At 35.9% G+C, this 21,781-nt stretch overlaps 1 protein-coding gene across 1 annotated transcript in view; it reads left to right on the top strand.

The window, feature by feature from the left end:
- The window catches only part of LOC131439478 (breast cancer anti-estrogen resistance protein 1), a 238,313-nt gene that overhangs the window by 142,397 nt on the left and 74,135 nt on the right, over nt 1-21,781 (top strand). Inside the window, 1 exon segment of the mRNA XM_058610531.1 lies at nt 12,237-12,479. Within this exon segment, the coding sequence (XP_058466514.1) occupies nt 12,237-12,479 (243 nt within the window).

The following is a 21,781-nucleotide window of genomic DNA, read 5'->3' as shown; positions in this document are numbered from 1 at the left end:
TGTCATTGTCATTTCCAGTTGTATGAAATAATCACAAATAATTTAAAATTAAAACTTCATGTTATAAAATGTTATAAAAGGTTAACACTTGATATAATTACAAAAAAAATATAAAAAGTTAACAGTTGATGTAACTGCATTTGCAGTACTTTTTATTGAGCAGGAAGTAAAGCAAGTGCATCATTCCGATTGATTCAAGTCTAGAGTTCAGAAACAGTTCCATTATTATAAATTCAGTTCAGTTTTGAGATCGATTGCGTCATCCTGCTGCTGGACGTTTGCATTATAGCAAAATACAACGAAAAGTGGACAATGATGGGGAACATTATAAAAAATCAGCCCTTCTTATTCTAACCTAAAGAACTAAAAAGATTGCTTCTTTGTAAATCGGAGATGAAAACCATCAGCTTAGTGCAAAGCTAGAATAATTTGATTAACTTTTTGCACTTTTCGCTGTGCAAAATTCGCACCAAACGAGTGCGAACAAAGTCAGCATTTGACTGCTTCGAGACAAATGCTCCGAACAGTGATTAATTGTGTAGAGAATTCCCAATTTGTCGCTTCTGGATCCCGTACAGCATTTTGATAGTTTCATTCACTGAAATATGCTAATCCGAAATGAAATAATCGACATCAAAATTCTGTATTTTGCTATTTTTCACTCTCATTTGTTCCACTTTATTTAATTTCTGTGGTAGAAAATATTTGTGGTCAATAAGTCAATCTTTTTTAGTATAAAGGCATCGTTACAAAAGCAGTAAAAATTGCGAAATTCACACAATCAACTAATTCGAAAGGTTATCATTTTTATACGGTTTCACGACCTCCAGTTATGTCTGTGACATTACTCTCCCGCCTTTTCCGCTCAAATACTGAATCTTTTGCATGTATTCGATAGTTAAAAGTAGAGTTTTCTGCAAAATCTACTCACAAATTAAGTTCCATTACATTCTTGGATGATTATGACTTTCAGTTTTGTTTAATTTCCGGGAAAGATTTACTGGAAAAAATACAGACGATTCTGAAACTGTTTGTATAGAACATAAATACCTATCTTAGGACATAATTTCGTCAAAATTAAAAATGTTGTTTTGTGTAAATCGACTTTGAAAATTTTGAATCGATTTTTTTCAGTGTTTTTCAAAGGTTTGTAATTTTTCGAATAAAGCCACTTGAAAAAAGCTCGATAAAAAATTGTGTCCCTTTTCAAAAGACAGTCTAGATAAAATTTTGAAAAACAAAATATGCAAAGTGGCATTTTGTGACAAAATCTATATGTTCAAAACAGCTCCGTTAAAATCTGGAAGAGTGATGCCAACATTTGTTCGAATTGGCGCAACATAAATTTAAAAAACTTGGAGCAGATAATGTCACAGATAGAACCGCGAGATTGACGTAGGACTGCAATCGAAATGTGTATAGATATTAACTAATACCGTTTGACCGTTTAATATTTTGTAATCCTGGAAAGGCCCATTCCGTTTCGAAAGATTGCATTTGTATTCCAAGAATCAGAGTGGCAGTTTAAGACAGTTTTCTAAATAAGTTATTTACGCTACTTTTGAGGACAACTAAAAAGGACCGTTAGTGGCTTTGGAGTCCTGGAAAGGACTATTTTATTACGGACGATTACGTTTGTATTCCAGGAAAAAGCGCGCCAGTCAAATTCATTTGTAAGTTTGAGTCCTTCACTCAAAGAAATCATTACATAAATGTAATCGTAATAAAAGTCATACAATCTCTCATATATTTCAATATTTCATACATCTCAACATTTGAGTGAAAGATACTATCAAAATGCTTTGCGGAATTCATTTCCGGCATTCAGAAGGGTCAAGTTGTGATATCCTCTACGACACTAAGCACTTTTCGAACATTTTTCTTGAATACAAAGCAGCCAAATGCTTGCTTTATTTTGCGCTCGTTTGGTGCGAATTTCGTGCAGCGAAAAGTGCACAAAGCTAATCAATTTATTCTAGATTTGCACTAAATCGACGATTTTTACCTTCGAATAGAAAAGAAGTAATTTTAATAGTGCTTTGGATAATATTTAGATCCGTTAGAACGATTGATTTTGTATAATGTTCCCCATCGTTGTCCATTTTCGTTTTCTTTTTCTCCAAACGATCAGCTGCTGGATGACGCAATCGTTCTTGTTTGAAGCGAAACTCACACTGAGAACGTCCAATAGCAGATATGCTCAGAGAAGAACTACCAGGGGGCTTCAAATTGAAGCTTTTTAGTGTGTGGGAGTGTGGTGGGGAAAAAACGAAATAGTTGTTGTTTTTCTCCGTTTAGGCTTGAGGGACGGAGTCTCATATTTGCCATTGACTGAAATACCAGTTGAATAATACCGGGTAGTTCCATTGTCTTGACGCAGATGGCGGTTTGTGCTCTCGATGTGTCTCCTTTTATGTATTATCATACACTGAAGTTAGCAAGCGTGCAACAGGGTGGTATTAACAACAATCTTACATCTTCTTCAATTCGTCTCGTGGAAGAATTAGAGCAAATGTACCAACAGGGAAAAAGTTAAGAGGAAATCAATTCTGGAGTAAATTCGTCACACTTTCGTGTTGTGAAATTTTGAAAATGCACTCAGATCTGCTTAGTAAAGAAAGACGTAGTCCTACGTCAATATACACTGGAAAAAATACAAACAATGTATGAACTAGATATGGGTAATCCGTTCGCGATTACCGGTCTAAAAGAACTATTTTTTTCTCGCGAATGAGAGAGTCCTGGAGTCATTTATCAAAGAATGATAGTTTTCTATTTTTTCTATAGATACGGAAGTAATCGAACCCTTTGAGGATGCATGCAAATTAACTGCGTATTTCGGATCGGCGACAAGATTGAGGAATCCGATACAAGTTATATAAGTTATTATAAGTATACCGCGCATCGCGACCTTTGAAAATGTATACAAAAGAGAACGATTGTTGATTGAAATACATCCGAAAAGTACTCACTATTATTGATACGGTACACTTTAAAGTATAATTTGTATTGTTTTACGTTTCGCATTCAGCTCATCTGTGCATTGGCAGATTATGTTGACTGCTAATGCCGCCTCGCGGATCAACATAATCCGCTAAGCAGACGTAAAGTCATTGCTATTTACAATGCACTTATTTACACCGAAGTGCTATGTCTATCCTGGCGAAAACGAATTTACGACTGCACAAATCGGTATCCACGTGGTTTCCGGTAGAACTGTCAAGCTCTGAGCGGTTCTTAGAGATGAACGGTTTTGCCTATCTCTAGTATGAACGACTGGACTTAGGACATCTTAGGACAAAATTTCATCAAAATTTAGAATGGAGTTTTTTTTGTAAATTGGCATTACATTTTTTTCAGTGTAGAACTCAATTAATTTTTTTTTCGTTCAATATTATTGCACGAAAATTTTACCAGTTTCTTGAAACTTATTTTAACTAAAAAGTCTTCGTAAAAAATGTGTCCCTTTTCAAAAGACAGTATAGATTTGGAAAAACAAAGTAAGCGAACGGACATTTTGTGACAGCATTTCCAGAAAGTTTCATTCAAATCTGAGAGGGTTGGCACCAAGCAAAACAAAATCTAAAATGGTGAATCTGTGAAAATTGATTTTCTTGTTTTTGCTGGATCGAAGAAGGAAAATACGGAGTAACAATTTCCTGATTGCTCGCCTTATAAGTTACAGCTATAAAATAAAATTGTATTTGGCCAATTCTATTAGTTCCTGTGTTTTTCCTAAACGTGTGGAAGGAGGCGGAAACAGGTTAGAAATGTTTTTTCTCATACTTTCGAACTGCCTGCAAAATACCGGACACAGTTCGCAAGAGACAAAATTTTGGGGTAGGCGGAAAAAAGTTTCTCCATTTATTATTAAAGCCGATTTCACACACTGTCAGTGGGCAAATGTTTACGCACACACACACGCGCACGTACGCGTCGCACACGTTTCAGTTTGGTGAAAGGAGATGCCAAAATTAGACATATATATTTTGTTGGGCTTCATAAGTTCTACTCCCAACGATTCGAGCTTCATGAGCCCTGTCCAGTGTTTGTCTGGATGTGGGAAAAGCAAATTGAAATTTCCTGTCTTTGTAGAATTGCTGCACAGACAACTAGAAGTAACTTTCTCGCAGCTTTGTTTGTTGTTACTTGTTTGGAAGTGATGAGAAATTTTCTCTTTGTGAATAAACAAAAACAAAGACTACAACAAAAAGCTATTTTCTTAGAAATATTTATGGGTTTCTAGAAATTTTATTGTGCCGTTAGCTAAAAGCTCGACCTTAAACAGTAACTCTGCAATGGTAGATAAATCATCTCTAGAAAAAAAAACAAACAAACTGTTCCGAAAAACTCGATCGTGTGCAACTTTCTCTGCTTTGACATCCACACAGATACGCTTCCGATAGATATTTATTAACCACGTAAGACCAGTTTCAAAGCAAACTTTATGAAGTTATCACTTCGATTCAAATTGGAACGGACATTTTTTGTTTTTGTTTCAAATATATCTCATCCCACGGCGAGGCAAGTAACAGCTTCCCTCATCGAACAAATCCTGCTAATGACTTGTGGTGTCGAAGCCGGCTTTTTGTTTACGATCTTTTTTTTTTCCCTCCATTCGGCTGCTAATGATTATTGATTTTTTATCACTTTCCTCTTTGTCGACACTGACATTTATATGGCATTCGCGGAGCCGGTTGAGCCATTATAAAGATGCATGCTCGACTGAAAATCAATACATACGTCATTCAAACGAGGGACTGGTCGGCACTTTGTTAAAAGTGTTGTGTTGAATTTGATGCGGTCAGCATCACTATCTTTTATGGTAGAATTTATATAAAAAAATTGTTAAGCCCGGATTGGGTACAAAACGTTTACATACATTACAAATATTGATAGATGTTTCGTCGTTGTCTGTTTATTGTTGGTAAATTGGCAATACAACTCTCGATGAATAACAGCAGCTGAAGATCGTTTTACACACAGTCACAATCTTGTGACTGCACTAGCTTCACAGCTGATTGGAGCAACGATTTTCGATGACATTGTTTACTGTACGCACAGATAGGCTAATTAATACTGAGTCAAATCAACACCTGACATAGCTGTACGAGTAGTGCACGAACTAATATACACTTTGAACTTGTTACAATTAGTCGATTTAGAAAAAAACACAAGCAAAATGCCAAATGCGTTACCTTCTTGTTGCTTGCACAAGACTTCAACAACGGAGTATTTCAGTGTTGCCACTAAAATACAACTGTTGCGCGACTGTATCACTACGAACAAGAATAATCCGAAGAAGAAGAAGAAAAAGACATTCCCTAATTACCCTATCCCAGCTCACGCTCCAAATTGTGCATATAATCAAATTAAACCCGAAAGCAAATCATGCTATCAAAACATCCGGAGGCATCCGTTCTCCGTCGGTGTGCCACCCATAATCCGGCTAATTTATTAGTCTGTCCTTCCTGACAGTAACGGGTCCCGAAACCCGCGAGCGAACTCGTTGATGTGAATCCAATAAAAAGAAACTTTTCCTTGCTGTTCCTGGCCCATAAAATGTGTTCCTATCCATAAATAAATCCTAACTCCAATGTCGCATACTGGAGTGACTTCTCGTTCGCGTAGAGGGGAAGACAAGACGGCGCTCTACGCCTTGAGGCCTCCCACTTCCACACGGCAAGGTCACCCCCAAAATTGTCTCTAAGGATGGAGAAAACAGTTCACCACCTGTGCCACCCGTCTTTTTTTTTTCCTTTCGTCGTGACTCTTCGATCGGGACGTGACGGCAAGAGGTGACGACTAAGAAAAAGCACAAAGCTTGAAATTGTCAATTAGAATCGTCTTTATTTGGCATGTCACGCACAACGTCAGTCACGCGAGCCAGTTGACACGGCACGACTTTTGTTTATGCTACGCCGACAGTCGGCTGATGGGCAGGTCGTATGTCGTCTAGTGATGAATGCTTCAAAGTTGCAGGGGGGATTTCCAAAGTCAGTTTGAGTCAGAAGATTATGATAGTCAAAACAACTGTTTTTCTATAGCATATCATCTTTAGGACACTCTATTCGTCATTTAGAGCGACCATTTACTTCACAAGCTTCGTTTCTAAAGCCTTTCTCACTTTCCATTTAACGATTTCACAAAATTTCTCCTCCGGGCCAAATTAAAAAGAATCCCTGTTGTCACTAATGTATCTCTCGACCCTAGTGGACGCTAGCTAAATCTATCCAAAACTTCACAGGGACTTTGTAAGTTTTGATGAATCATTGAATGCATTCTTCATGTTCAAGTTCATGGGCTCAGTTCTAACGACAATTTCAGTTTTTATCCACAGCAATGTGATAATGTAAAAACTGTTGGACAATTTTGCGATGATTCTGTGACAATTAGGTAGCAGTTCAAGACGATTTGATTACGACTTCGTGACGATTTTCATTGACATTCATTTAACAATTTGGTGACAGTTTTGAGACATTTTGGTGATAATTTCATGACAGTTTTGTAACAATTTTGTTGCATTTTTTTGTTTGTGACAATTCTGTGTCTATTTTGTGATAATTATTCACACGATTTTATAATTGTTTTTGAAAGATTTTTTAGTCTGGTGACAATTTTGTGTCCGTTCTGCGACAATTTTGTGACCATTGTGGGACAATTTTGTGACCACTGTGGAACAATTTTGTGACAATTCTGTAACTATTTTGTAGCAATGTGGAACAATTTTTAAACCACTTTGTGAAAATATCATGGCAATTTTGAGACAATATTTTAACAATTTTGTGACATTCTCGTGATAGTTTAATTCCAAATTTGTAAGATTTTTTGTGACAATTTGATGACAATTTTGTACCATTTTGGTAACGATTTTGCACAGTTCTAAGACTTTTTTTTTACAATTATGTGACAATTTCGTGACAATTTCTTGAAAATTTTGTGATAATTTTCCACAGTTCTCTGTGACAATTTTGCGATAATTTTGGGACAATTTATTAATAATTTGGTAACATTAATATTTCGGAATTTATTGATAATTTTATAACTACATTTATTGGTTTTACGTTTGTGCAAAAAGCACATACACTAAGGTCTTATTTTATGCGGTTTTTATGCGACTTTTTTATGCGAATTTTCAGAGTTATGCGGTTTTTTTTATGCGAATATTCAGAGTTATGCGGTTTTTTTATACGGTATTTTATGCGGTACGTAAACTCGCATAAAAAAAGACTTGCTAAGGTCTTTTTTATGCGGTCTTTTTTATGCGGTTTTTTATGCGACTTTTTTTATGCGAAGTTCCAGAGTTATGCGGTTTATTTTTATGCGAATTTTCAGAGTTATGCGGTTTTTTATGCGATTTTTCAGAGTTATGCGGTTTTTTATGCGGTTTTTTTATGCGGTACGTAAACTCGCATGAAAAGAGACTGCAGTGTATTTTATTTCGATTTCTTCACGTACCGTCTTTGGCTCATCAGTGCTTATAGCAGTGCAAATTGAACTGCCATCTCCGCCTACCAGTTGAACATAAAATTTACACTATTTATGTAACACTTGATGGATTATATGTTACATAAATAGTGTAAACTGATGTGAATGAATAGAAATGTATAACAAGTTCAAAACAATTATGTTATGTGACAATTTTTAACGATTTTTTGACATTTTTCACAGTTTCGTCACGAAGTTGAAATCACTTGTTGACCACTTTGTAACAATTTTGTAACAATTAACAATTTTGTAACAATTTTATAATAATTGTGTGACAATTTTGTAACAATTTTTCGAAACTTTGTTGTAATTTTCGACAATTTTTCAAGATTTCCTCTATAATTTTGTAACAATTTTGTGGCAATATTTTGACGATTGTGTAACAACTTTGAATCAGTCTCGTGACAGTTTTGTAACAATTTTGTTACATTTTTGTAATAATTTTGTGACAATTTTGTAATGATTTTGACACTTTCCAAAATTTTTGTACCAGTTTTGTGGCAATTCTCTATCATTTTTTTGACATTTTTCACAGTTTTGTCACGATGTTGAAATCATTTGTTGACCACTTTGTAACAATTTTGTAACAATTAACAATTTTGTAACAGTTTTATAATAATTGTGTGACAATTTTGTAACAATTTTTCGAAACTTTGTTGCAATTTTCGACAATTTTTCAAGATTTCCTCTATAATTTTGTAACAATTTTGTGGCAATATTTTGACGATTGTGTAACAACTTTGAATCAGTCTCGTGACAGTTTTGTAACAATTTTGTTACATTTTTGTAATAATTTTGTGACAATTTTGTAATGATTTTGACACTTTTCAAAATTTTTGTACCAGTTTTGTAGCAATTCTCTATCATTTTTTTGACATTTTTCACAGTTTTGTCACGATGTTGAAATCATTTGTTGACCACTTTGTAACAATTTTGAATCAGTTTTGTAACAATTAACAATTTTATAATAATTGTGTGACAATGTTGTAACAATTTGGCAGAATTTTGTTGCAATTTTCGACAATTTTTCAAGATTTGTGACAGTTTCTCTATAATTTTATAACAATTTTGTGTCAATATTTTGACGATTTTGTAACAACTTTTACCCAATCTCGTGACAGTTTTGTAACAATTTTTTCGAAATTTTGTTGCAATTTTTGTTCGACAATTTTTCAAGATTTGTGACAGTTTCTCTATAATTTTGTAACAATTTTGTGTCAATATTTTGACAACTTTTACCCAATCTCGTGACAGTTTTGTAACAATGTTGTTACATATTTGTATAATTTTATGACAATTTTGTAATAATTTTGAAATTTTTTTCAATTTTTGTAACAGTTTTGTGGCAATTCTCTAACAATTTTTTTGACATTTGGCACAGTTTTGTCACGATGTTGAAATCATTTTTTGACAACTTTGTAACAATTTTGCATCAGTTTTGTAACAATTAACAATTTTATAATAATTGTGTGACAATGTTGTAACAATTTGGCAGAATTTTGTTGCAATTTTTGACAATTTTTCAAGATTTGTGACAGTTTCTCTATAATTTTATAACAATTTTGTGGCAATATTTTGACGATTTTATAACAACTTTGACCTAATCTCGTGACAGTTTTGTAACAATTTTGTTACATTTTTGTAATAATTTTGTGACAATTTTGTAATAACTTTGACAATTTTCACAATTTTTGTAACAGTTTTTTGGCAATTCTCTAACAATTTTTTGACATTTTTCACAGGTTTTCGACGATTTTGAAATCATTTCTTGACGATTTTGTAACAATTTTGAGCCAGTTATGTGACAAATGCTGAAACAACTTCTTTACCATGCATGTCATGCCAGTAGCAACTGAGCAATTCCAGGAATGAGTAGACGAAAAAGTGACGAAATCAGAATCGACCTTCTCCGATTTGGATGAAATTTTGCACATGGCTTCAGTATGGCAAACCATAAGTTTTGAACCGACTGACAACCCATCCGACTCACGACCGATTTTTAAAAAGGGCGTATGTATTTTTGCATTTCACAAAAATTGGCTTTTTCAAATCGTTGTGACTCGGAAACCGTGAATTGTACAAAAATGGCGTTCAGGAAGAAGTTGTAGGGAATCGATTGGGCACTCTGAAAAATACACACTGAAAAAAGTTTTTGATTTTTTTCTCAATAATTACAAAATAATCCGAAAAAGTTAAATAAAAAAAAGCATGGTTTTAATTTTTTTTTGTTGTTAATTTTTTTTTAAAGCTGTTACTAAAACCTACAGATTCATGGCTATTCCATCCGTGCCTTTTGAAAAATGAAGAAGTTACTGCTAAAACAGTTTACGGGTCTTAGAATTATTCATGTACATGTAATAATTGTAGATATAGCAAATAAACAATTCATGGAAATATAAAAAATGGTGTTATAATTAAATATCGAAGTATCTCAAGAACAACTACTTTTAGAAGAAAGGATACCATGAACAAATCTATTGCCTTTAACCTGTAGAATAATATTCTACTGTTTAAATGATTATCTTTCAACGAGAACTTGAAATTTCGAATATATCTGTAAACTGTTTTAACTGTAACTTCTTCATTTTTCAAAAGGCACGGATGGGATAGCCATTATTCTGTAGGTTTTAGTAAGAGCTTTTAAATAAAAATTATCAAAAAAAAATCGAAATGATTTTTTTAATTTAATTTTTTGGGTTCATTTTGAAATTATTGAGAAAAAATCAAATTTTCCTTTCAGTGTATATTTTTTTAGAGTGCCCTATTGATTCCCTACAACTTCTTCCCGGAAGCCATTTTTGTACAATTAACGGTTTCCGAGTTACAACGATTTGAGAAAGGCCATTTTTGTGAAATGTAAAAATACATGCGCCCTTTTTAAAAATCAGTCGTGAGTCGGATTGACCTCTCTATCGGTTCAAAACTTATGGTTTGCCATACTGAAGCCATGTGCAAAGTTTCATCCAAATCGGAGAAGGTCGAGTCTGTTGATCTGCTAAGCATTTCTGGAATTTCTCAACTGTAACAGTCCGGCCCATCTAAATTGAACTTTTTCAAATCAGAAAACACAACAATACGCCATTCTGTCTTCCACTCCATGTACTTACGGGCGAACCTCGGTCGATTCTGGTTTTGAGTGAGAATAAGCTTGGGTTTGTCCTGACGTTTCCAGGGTTTGTTTTGTTTGGAAGCAGAACATTCGATTCATTGTGGCTTCGTGTCTGATTTTGGCCATTTAGCCTCAAAGAAACTTTGATGCGACCTTTGGTAAGGCGCTTAATGCCATGTTTTGAGCCTTTTTAGAGGAAATTTCGTACCACTTTTTCAGATCGACCAATTTTTCATACAATTGAGACTTTGAGATATTTGAGTATGAAGGAAATGTCGTTTAGATGCAGTATGAAAAGCAGAGGTCATAAATGAGAGCCTTGAGGTACGCCAGATGTTACTACTTGTACACGTTTCGCTAAATATGATCCAAGCCATTTTAGTAGCCAGTATTCTATGCCATATTTCTGAAGTTGGTAAAAAAGTGATGGTATGTCGGTACGGTCGAAAGCATCGATAAAGTCGGTGTATAGCGTTTCTACGTGGTTGCCAGAATCCATTGCGTTCAGCAGTAGTAACAGTGATAAATTCTAGAAGATTTGTTGTGTTTGAGCGCCCTTTGAGAAGTCCACGCTGTTTGTTTGTCATTGCATTTTTCAATAGTTGGAAAACTTTTTCGTTTTCAATTTTTTCAAAAAAAATTAGTGATGCTTGAGATAATGGCTATTTGACGGTTGTTTCGAAAGACAGATTTTGTGCCCGATGTTAATATTGCTACATGAAAAGATTATTTTCAGGAAAAATTACTGTATTGCAGTGATAAATTGAAAAGTTACTCTAGTGGTTGTGAAAGTTCTTCTGTGAGATATTTTTAGTGTCTAGGTTTTTCAGTGCGACCAGAATGTCATGTTCTGACATACTATTTACAGATTTGAAAATTTAAGTATAAACGTACAGTATTCATGGCAGACTCTAAATTAGATGTATATAATTCATGAAAAAAAAATTGCAAATAGTAATTGAATGGAGCAATGTTCGGTGAATATGGTGGGTGCGGCAATACATCGCCTTTAAGCGTTTCTGATTAAGGTTTTACGACTTTCGAAACTTGGGATTTCAAAAGTCAGTGTGATCATAGCAGAAGACAGTCAGAAGGAGATTAGTCTACATCGAAACATAATTCAAAGCCTGTGCATTTTGCTAGTTACAAACACACCCAACCCAACGATGAGGTAGGTTCTACGCTACTAAGTTGAATATCCTCCAAAAGCTCAACCCTCATGACGTATGAGGAAAATTCCTGCTAATGAATACAAATTGCCATGCGAGAGCACGTCACTCAGCGGAAAAAAAAAGACCCGCCGAACGTGACAACTGCAGACTGGAAAGGGGGAAAATCAATCTTAATTTCTACACCCTATTTCACGCGTCAGTACTTATTCATGAAAATGAAACTCTGTCGTTCGTGGTTAGAGTGGAAATTGTTGTGAAACGCACGCCAACAACTTGTACAAATAAACACGTCAAAACTAATTTGCACATCTTGCCCGTCATGCGATTGACAAGTGGTGTTTTCTGTGCCACCATTTGCCGTATTGATTGGATATGATTTATCACCCCCCTTAGTCAGCACTTTCAGTAAACTAATTTCAACTTTTGCGAAAAATCTAATCGAGTATTGTTTTCCCTTTTGCTTACAGGGCATCTGTCCCGGCAATCGTTTGAAGATCATACAGCCCCACGATTCGGGCTGTTTCTCCTTATCACCGGCTTCGTCCCCGTGTCCTTCGATCGGACCAGGAACGAACCTGAGCAGTCCGGTGCCGAGTGATATCTACGAAAACACATCAACTACCTCGTCAGCATCCTACAGTGTCAGTGGTGGAAGCTGCGGACCGAAGCAGCAGGGCAAACGCAGATCCTGGCACATTAATCCAAACAAGGTAAGTCCTTATTTGCTACTTAGGCGGATTTTGTGATGAATTTCATGCCACTAGGAAAGGGTGAGGAGGTTTTCTCCTTCATACATATTGGATTAATGCGTTGAAATCTATCTTTTCCAAACTGAACCTTTTTTATAAGACCTATCCGTTACTCTCGTATGAATAAAATGTGAGCCCTTTTGTGGAATGTTTACCTTTTGTTTTAGCATATTCCGCAGCGTATGTGTGCACAGCAATTAGATGACCGGTGTTGCGGAGCTATTTGCACAAAAAATGCTTCCGGGTTGTAATTCCTCCCAAAAATTTGTTGAACGAATTAAACAGATCATTTCCTCGGCCTTTGTTACGATGTTGTTTGTCTAACGGGTATTATAAACAAATCATTCTCCTTTAGATAGGGTTACCGCCTTGGACGCCTTCTTTTGCCCGACAGAGATATTATTTGAAGAGAAAAGATCCTTACTTGTGTGAAAATCTGTCTTTTGTGACTCACATTGAATGTGCAGATTGTCCTTTGGTTATCAGATCCAAGTACTTACACTTCTGTCCTGTTCAAAGATACATATTGAAAAGAGGACGAGCCAGCTTGTGTATCGCTTACTTTGATCGAACCTGAGGTTGTATTTCCATGGTTACAAATAACATGTAACCATAGATACAGCTTTATATTATTCCCAGTGCTATATTGTTTATGTTGTTCGTTCATAAGATTGTCTAGATAAATTAAGGGCTGAGGCCAGTAGGTCGAGTAAAACCACGTGGTTCGCTGTGCGTATTACATTTCTCTCCATGCTCTCTCTCTCTTGCAAATGTGCAAAATAACTCTCGATGTGCCCGGATGCCCAAGAATGTTTTGATATTTTCGGTTACAAGTTTGACTACATCACATAAAATCCAAGAAAGCTGCCGCTTGTTTGGCAGCCTTTTTGAACCGATTTTATTTCTCTCTCATGTTTCGTTACGTTACCAGGGAACTAAAATGGCTCCGCCATAGAAATGGACTTACCATTACAAAAATAACATTCACCTAATTTTTATCGCGACAACATATATGTTTTTATGCACTAACCGCATCTGAATTGAACTATCTAGTCATTGTCAGGATAGATTTTTTATCCATGCTTTTGAAGGCGAGATATTCAATGAACAAGTTAAAAGTTGCCGTTTTCAGTTATGCAATTCTCCTTCAGAAAAAAGACTTTCCCGACCGCTAAAGTCAAACAATCATTCTGAAATTTTCACAGAATAATCTATACTAATTTTCTAAGAGATTGTCAGTTGGGTTTTTTGATATTCGGTACCGTTTCTGAAAAAATCAGATTTTAAGCGTGAAAATAGTCCTTTAAAACGCCCTAAAACACACTGGCCTCAGCCCTTAAGGAAGGTATTCATATACATATGATAACAATGAACAAACTAATAATTAATAAGGTAGCTCATACGTAATAATTAAACAAATGTCCCACAGCTTGTTCGAACTTCCTTTGGTATGCTGAAGATATCATGAAATAATGAAATACCTGATTCTGGAGAAGTTCTTGCTCACTGATTCTATCATATTATTCGTACCATGTTCGGGGAGAAGATCTACGATGCTTAGGAAATACGCATGGTTTCGACTAACCGGGCTAATTCTGGTTCAATTTTTCTTCTTATGGTTAATCAGCTAGATAGTGGAGACTTTGAACTCTCCAATTATGTGATCTGATTTCCCATTGAGTTGGAAGCTTCACATAATTTACTACTTATTAAAACATTCACAGAATTAGCTTTACGTTTCGTCTTCGACTCGTCTGTTCATGACCTAGCAGTTCGACGAAAATCGCTAAGCAGACGTAAAGTTCAGTCTGACGCCTGAGACATCAGCAATAATATCACAGATAATAAATAGGTATACAGGCTCGTACAAATACCACACGAGAATTCGATCGGAAGAAAACAAAAATGAACTTGCCATTTTAACTAACAGCCAAACAAAAATCTAGCGTGTAGTGAATGTTGCACCCAAAAATGTTGCTCATGTGAAAGCGTCACCCAAATCGTGGTGGCATCTCGTGTCGATCGTGATGACATCTGCAAGTGTACGCCATGCTGGTTGAGCAAATTTTACACACAGTTCATATGTGAGCCTGTGTATCTGTTATCTGTGATAATATTAAACCTGTGTAATATTATTTACGGGTTGAATAAATAGTGCAAACTTAGCGGTTTAAATTGAACTGCCCGGCGCGAGATGGCAGTTCAATTTGAACTGCTTAGAGCACTAATATAATATGCCGAAGGCGAAACGCGAAGAAATAGATACGTAAAGTTATTGCTATTTATGATATTTGATGACATTCCATTGAACCTTCAATAAAAACAAAAGACTTTGTTCGGACACAAAACAGTTTTGAATAACCAAATGTAGAAGAAGATTTCTTCATCGTCGCTCTAAATGATAATTTGAAAGTTTGAACACACTTCACCCTGTAGTTCCGGAATCGGAGATAGGATCGGGATGAAATTCAACAACAGGAAATTGAGCCAAAAATTGGAAATTGCATTCGGTCATCACTGAAAAAATCAAATGAGCTCTGTTTTGAAGTATTTGAACTGGTGCTTTCGGAACCGAAAAATGGTTTTTTTTTGGCCATCCGGAAGTCGGATCCAGATAAAATTTAAAAGCATTCTATGGCTAGTATGGCCTTTTATATGAACCTTAGTTTGTGGTTCAGAAGTAGTCATTTTTTTTAAATGAACATGGTCGGTAAAATCATGACTTGAAATTTTCGCAAAATTATAACTTTAAAACGTAAAAATTTCACTCCTTTGTTTTTTATAGATTGTGTGTAAAAGTCAAAACATGTAGCGCCCTCAATCTACAAACCATGAAAATCATTAAAAAGTGGAGCAACCAGCGTTTTCAAACACAAGAATCCATTGTTCTACATATTCATTTTTTTTCTGGAAGATCTTATATCTTCCAGAACAAAAGGAAAATTTTTACACAACATGTCCAAAAATTTCAAAAAAAAAAATTGTTCATCATTTATTGAGCATGGCGAACGCACTCATAAATTGAAAAACAAACCAATCCCAACAAATTCGTAGCTCTTGTTTTTTCTGAATATTTCAAAGAAATTTAGTTTTTGTATTTGTAATTTTTCAATTCTAAATTTTTATTCCAGCGAAATTTATCTTAGTTATTAGCTGTGTAGTTAAAGAACAGTTTTAGGAAGTTAAGAGACGCATGGTTGATACTAAAATGAAGTTTATTGGACTATTCAAACTTTGTCCTAACACCTCTTAGGATTATAGCACACAAACAGGAAATATCATAGAAAGAAAAACCAGATTTTATTACGTCATATGAAAATAAGAACAGTTATGTGGTGCAGCTTAGGGATGCTTGCTTGATGTATGTATGTAACATTTTTTGGCATTCACTTTTCTCGGAGATGGCTGAACCGATTTTCATGAACTTAGAATCAAATAAAAGGTCTGGGGTTACACAAAATTCCAACTTCCGGTTTCGGAGTTACAGGGTGATCAGTGAAAAAATTCTTATTTCAAATTACAAAAAAATGCTGAGATTTGCACACCCTAGTGCTCGGTAATCGTTTCGGAAAAATGTATAATTACTGAGAATCTCGACAATCCAAAATTTGTTAACTGTCAATTATTGCCAAACTTGTCAGTAGAAATTTTGCTGTAAACTCGGCCAAAGTTATCAGGATGGAATCAAGAGTTGCCGAGTCATCAGTATTCGTAAAAAAGAAGGATTTTTCTTTATTATTGTATGAAATAAATATTACAAAAGCATATTACTTTATTGAGCTAAATTATCGTAAACTACTTGACGTCATAACGAATAAAATCGCATGAATCTCCAGAAGTCATCGGTCGTACTGCTGCCCGCCCTAGTTTTTGCAAAACTCAACAGCATTCCTCTACATGGTTGAAATAAAATACCCATTTATGTGTATTATTGGACCCATTTCCGACGAAACTGGAGTTTTTAATGGGTAAATATCGTGTTCTCAATAATGGGTAAAGCGAATATTTGTCACACATTGAGTGGTTTATTACCCGGTTTTATTTGAGGGAATAATTCAGAAATCAAACATGACGTATTATCGGTTTAGCTTAAAAAATAGCAAAATGCATGAAAATCATTTGAAACAATTATTGGAATACTTACACGTGCCATGCCTTTAATATAAATCGAAACCTATATTAAAATAAAATGTTAGAACTTTATTGAAAGATGGCTTTTTGGTCAATGTTTCTTTACAAAATATTTATTTTGCGTCAAAAGCCGACGTTTCGAAGGAATATCCCTTCATCTTCAGGGCAACTATAAGGTTAACATACATGATTAGTCACAGTTTTCACATTATACAATTTCATAACAAATTGTTTACTCACAAACGACAACAAATATTTTTCGTCAAGTGGATTGGAACATTTAAAATGATCAAAAACGGGAACGGCTACTCTACACTGAAAGCACAAACGGTGTGAAAACATTAATTTGAACGAACTACGATTTGAATTTGTATGTTTGTTTTAACTTACACAGTCACTTCCCCCGCACATCAAACCAGATTAAACATTGAAATATTTCTTAGTCATGGCTGATAATAGAGCAAAAATCAGAAAGAGATAGATGAGCAGCAATAGACAGCGAAAATGAGGAGATGAACACGTAGAAAAAGAAAGATACTGTTGTTAATGTGAGAGAGAGTACAACAAACCAGAGTATGCTGCATTTAAATTATGTGTATCGGTTCTAAAGTTAATGGTGGAACCATCTGTGAAAATGTGACACATTTCTAAAATTTGCAGTGCATTGATCCTATTATCTTGATCTAGAATCTTTGCACTGTCCAAATCAAAAATGTGCTCAGATTCAATCACGTGCACCATTAACGCTGTCTTTTTATATTCATCCGTTTTGCTCTCACTCTGATCGGTGCCCGACGAGACGAATTTTTGGTACCGCTGTATCAAAGAGCGGTGTCCAGACAACCGCTGTTTCAGTTGCTGCGTGGTTAAGCCAATGTATGAGCTATCGCATTCTGTACACGGAATGCGATAGATTACATTGCGCCTTAGAAACTTCGAAGTGGAATCCTTGAGCCTCGAAAAAAGTGATGCGTTAGTTTTTATGCACTTAAACCCCAAACGCACATTCTTGTGGTTCCTCTGAATAATCTTAGCCAGAGCTGGGGTAAGTGCATCCACATGGTGAAGCGACCGGTACACCATTTGGTCGCTGTCGCTTTTGTTTCGGTTGTCATCGTTCAGTTTGTTCACAAATCTATTTATAAGTCTGTTGATGAGTGAACTTGGATAGTTGTTGCGGATTAAATAATCACGCACTGTTTTCTTTTTCTCAGTTACAGATTTGCACGTTGACAACCGAAACACTCTCCCAATGAAACCAGTGGCCGTGTTTAGCTTTTGCGAAAGTGGATGAAAGGAGAGAAAATTCAAAATTCGTCCCGACGCAGTAGGTTTTTTGTACCAGTCGGTGACGATTTTTTGCTCCTCTGTTCTTATTAAAAGCATGTCTAAGTACGGCAGTTGGTTGTTTTCTTCCACTTCGCATGTAAATTGAATATGAGAGTTGTATGCATTCAATGCGTTACTCACATATTCAATTCTGTCTCTTGGGAGAGCGGTGACCAAATCATCAACATATTTTTTGAAAAATGGAATGGGCATACCGATCGTCCCCATCACTTGATCGAGCAAGGATTCCATTACCAGATCGGCAAGTGCAGGTGACAATGGATTACCCATCGCAGTGCCGGAGGTCACTCAAACTCAAACTAGACGAACAAAGCAAGCCATGCACTAACTCTGATGATGTTTGAGAATTCGTTCTCTCGCTTGTTAATATCATTCAGGATTTTTTCATTATGGCTGATATTTGATCCATTAGTTCCGTTGACCAGCAACATGGATATGGACAGTATTTCATTGAATTTTACAGGTAAAAAATACCCTGCTGATGACAACCCGAATTAAAGTCGAAATGGGTTTTTCGTGGTACTTAGAAATGAGTATTTTATATCAACTGTGTAGGCCCGATACTGCCGTGTGAGGCAACTTTACTTTTAGATGAAACTCAAATTTATCATATAGATACAACTTTTTCTTGAATTCTAATTACTTGACCAGCAACGACTAATTGATAAATACTCCATGACCAAATGAGATCATCAATGCACTGTCTAGTTTTTTTTTCGATTCAGTTTCATCTGAGCAGAAATCGACACAAAAAGACAAGATGAACAAGAGAATAATAATGACCTCAGCAGATGTTGACTGGAACTTTCATTAGAGGCAAATATTTGGTTGAAGCTCGCAATTAAAGTATAGCCAAATCTCGACGAAAACATGAATTTCCCCTCCTGTGATCGGATTGTTGTAAATCAGCTGCCACGCAAAAGCTATAAATTACACTCCCATCGGGTAAAACTCAAGCGTATCCAATTTCATCGATGAGAATAATTTTCATTACAGATTCGTCACCGAGAATGAGCTTTCACTTTCCATTTCATGATCACCCTTAACAACCAACCAAATTTAACGAAGCCAATCAAGATGTTAGAAGTGATGACGGTGAACAGATAATCTCGTCCCTGAATAGGCTGAGCTGCTGTCATTAAAATAATCTCGAGTCACAATTATTAGTTGTAAACCTAACAAATAAATTGGTTCCTAACGTCGTAAATATATCGCAGGAAGCTTCACTCTCGATTCAATGTTCATGTTAATCAACACAATAAAACTCCAATCAAACTAATTCTAAAACACCTGTCACCATATTTTGAAAGCTCTTATCTGACAAACCAAATAATCCATTGAACTCAGTATCACATAAAAGTACTTTCCCGGTCCAATTTTATTGCCTCTTCAAAGATCAACAACATCTGCTCCGCTGCGAGGATATGTGTCCTCTAATAATTGAGCCTTTCTTATTGTACGGGCTGTTGAATGAGAACACAGAGCACCCAATCGATCGCCAGCTGGGCCAGACAGACAGACAGAGAGAACTTTCCCCTACGCGCCTTACGCAACGACACAGCGCCGTTATCTGCTTCAAAAGGACACATTTTTTCTATGGTCAATTTTTGCGATAAGCACTCCTGACCGTTGGTTTTTGGTTGTTCGCACATGTCCTTCCCGAAAAGCATACTTTGAAAATTTCGATTCCCTGCACGACTGCAAGAACGAGAACCTCAATTGCATTGCTAATTTATGGCAATGCTTGAGTGGTACCAGCAAATAACGAAAACTAAATGTAAGTTGCGTCCTTTCCATTTCTCGCTGTGCCGGGCGGGGTGTGGCTCGGCATTCCCAAGAAGTCAATGTCATAAATCTTCCCTCCACTCAACTGATCCTTTTTTTTTTTTTTTGAAAGACCAAGACAGCACTCATATGCGCTCTTAGCACCAGGTTATGGTTTCTGCCGATAGTGTCCTTCGCCAGTGTTGAAAGAATAGGAGTGGGATTTTTCTCTCGGAGGTTTAGAGTTTCCTTTCTTAGATGACAAGAATAAACGCCCTGAAACGTCATGTGCTATTAGTCTCAATTGCAGAACAATACACACTTAAGAAATTGACTGGGCCTGGACGCAATCTGCAGTCAAGTATGGAGAGCTGTAGTATAGGATTGTAAGAAATTCCACTGAAGGACCAAAGTTAGTATCATTCGTGGTACCTCGTGCGTGTTTTTCTTAAAGACAAAAGAAGTACCGTTTTCAAGTATATTTTAAATTCTCACCATGACTTCCCTTGCACTTCAATTGGTATCAACAATGATTGATAGATTATTAGAAAAACTGAGAACTCTTACTTGTGGATAGATAAGAAAAGATAGTAACTGTTTTAAACGAGATGATTCTGGTAAAATGTGAAATTGCCTGTTGACATAAAGGAAATTCATCGAAAATTCTTTCTCTGACATCATAACTCACAACTGCTTCAGTTATGTATCTGATACTCAAAACGGTTTCTACAAATCTTGGTCTATATGCATCATATATTATTCGATCTATGCAAGCGCAACATCAAGTTGATGCCATCTATACAGATTTCACTGCTACGCATTCGACAAGATTAATCATCAAATTGCAATTGCAAAGCTCGACAGGCTTGGATTTCATTCATCGTGAGCTCCGGCGTTCCTCAGGGAAGCCATTTAGGACCGTTCATATTTTTACTATATCTAAATGATGTGAATTTCTCGTTGCAATGTATAAAGCTATCATTTTCCGACGATTTCCAGATGTTTCAATTTAATCAAAGATCTGAAAGACTCAAACAGAATGGTACTGAACGCCTCTAAATGCAACGTTATCTCCTTCTCTCGTAAACGAATCACTATCACGTATGACTATTTCACTATCACGTATCACTATTCCGCAAGCGGTACTTAAACGGGAGACATCAATTAACGATCTAGGAGTGTTATTGGTTATTGGAACTTAGTTTAAAATATCACATAGAATATACCCTCATCTTTCATCTTTCATATTTTAAAAAAATTCCATAACAGTATGCCTGAAATCGTTATATTGCGCTCTAGTTCGTCCTACACTGGAGTATGGTGTTGTTGTTGTTTGGCCTGCCCTGGAGAGATCCATTGAATCTGCCAAGTTACGAATATCGATGTAGGCTCATACACCTCGGTTTGCTATCTGTCCGCCGTGATACACTAAAAGCTGTTTTAGTTGCGGACTCTTAATCCAATCTCGAATTGATTGTGCAGATCTCCTACAACAGCTAAGTTTTGACATTCATCAGCGTAATTTTCCGGTTTAATCCCATTCTCAGAATTCTCCGTGCTAGAACTAACTATGGCTTTAATAAACCGTTTCCGAGTATGTGTCGCGTATTCAATATCGTTGCTCTGATGAATTTGATTTCAATTTATATCGTAACATCATTAAAACCCGATTTCTCCGAATCTTTTCCGGCTAGTTTTATTAAGAATAGTTGTTAGATAGCTTTGTAGTTTAAATAAGGATAATTTAAGTTTTCGTTATGTATCATTTGGACAAATGTTATCTGTTGATACAAAAGATGAGAAGGTTTTATGCCTGTTGGAGAAGGAGAGCAAATATCTCAGCTTTGGCGGGCTTTTCCTTTGCTCCTAAATAAATAAATTAACCATGATATTCCCCGAATGTTTTGAAACATGTTCTGCAAACCTACGAGCTTAGTAAGTTTGGCTAGCTATTTTCAATTGCTAGCTATAATAGAGCAAGAATCGTGTCATAGAAATGCCACGTCTATCAATCACAA

Source organism: Malaya genurostris, chromosome 3, assembly GCF_030247185.1.
Source record: "Malaya genurostris strain Urasoe2022 chromosome 3, Malgen_1.1, whole genome shotgun sequence".
In the NCBI taxonomy this organism is placed as follows: Eukaryota; Metazoa; Arthropoda; class Insecta; order Diptera; family Culicidae; genus Malaya; species Malaya genurostris.
The sequence above is the reverse complement of the archived record's forward strand: the minus strand, read 5'-3'. Positions and strand labels throughout refer to the sequence as shown.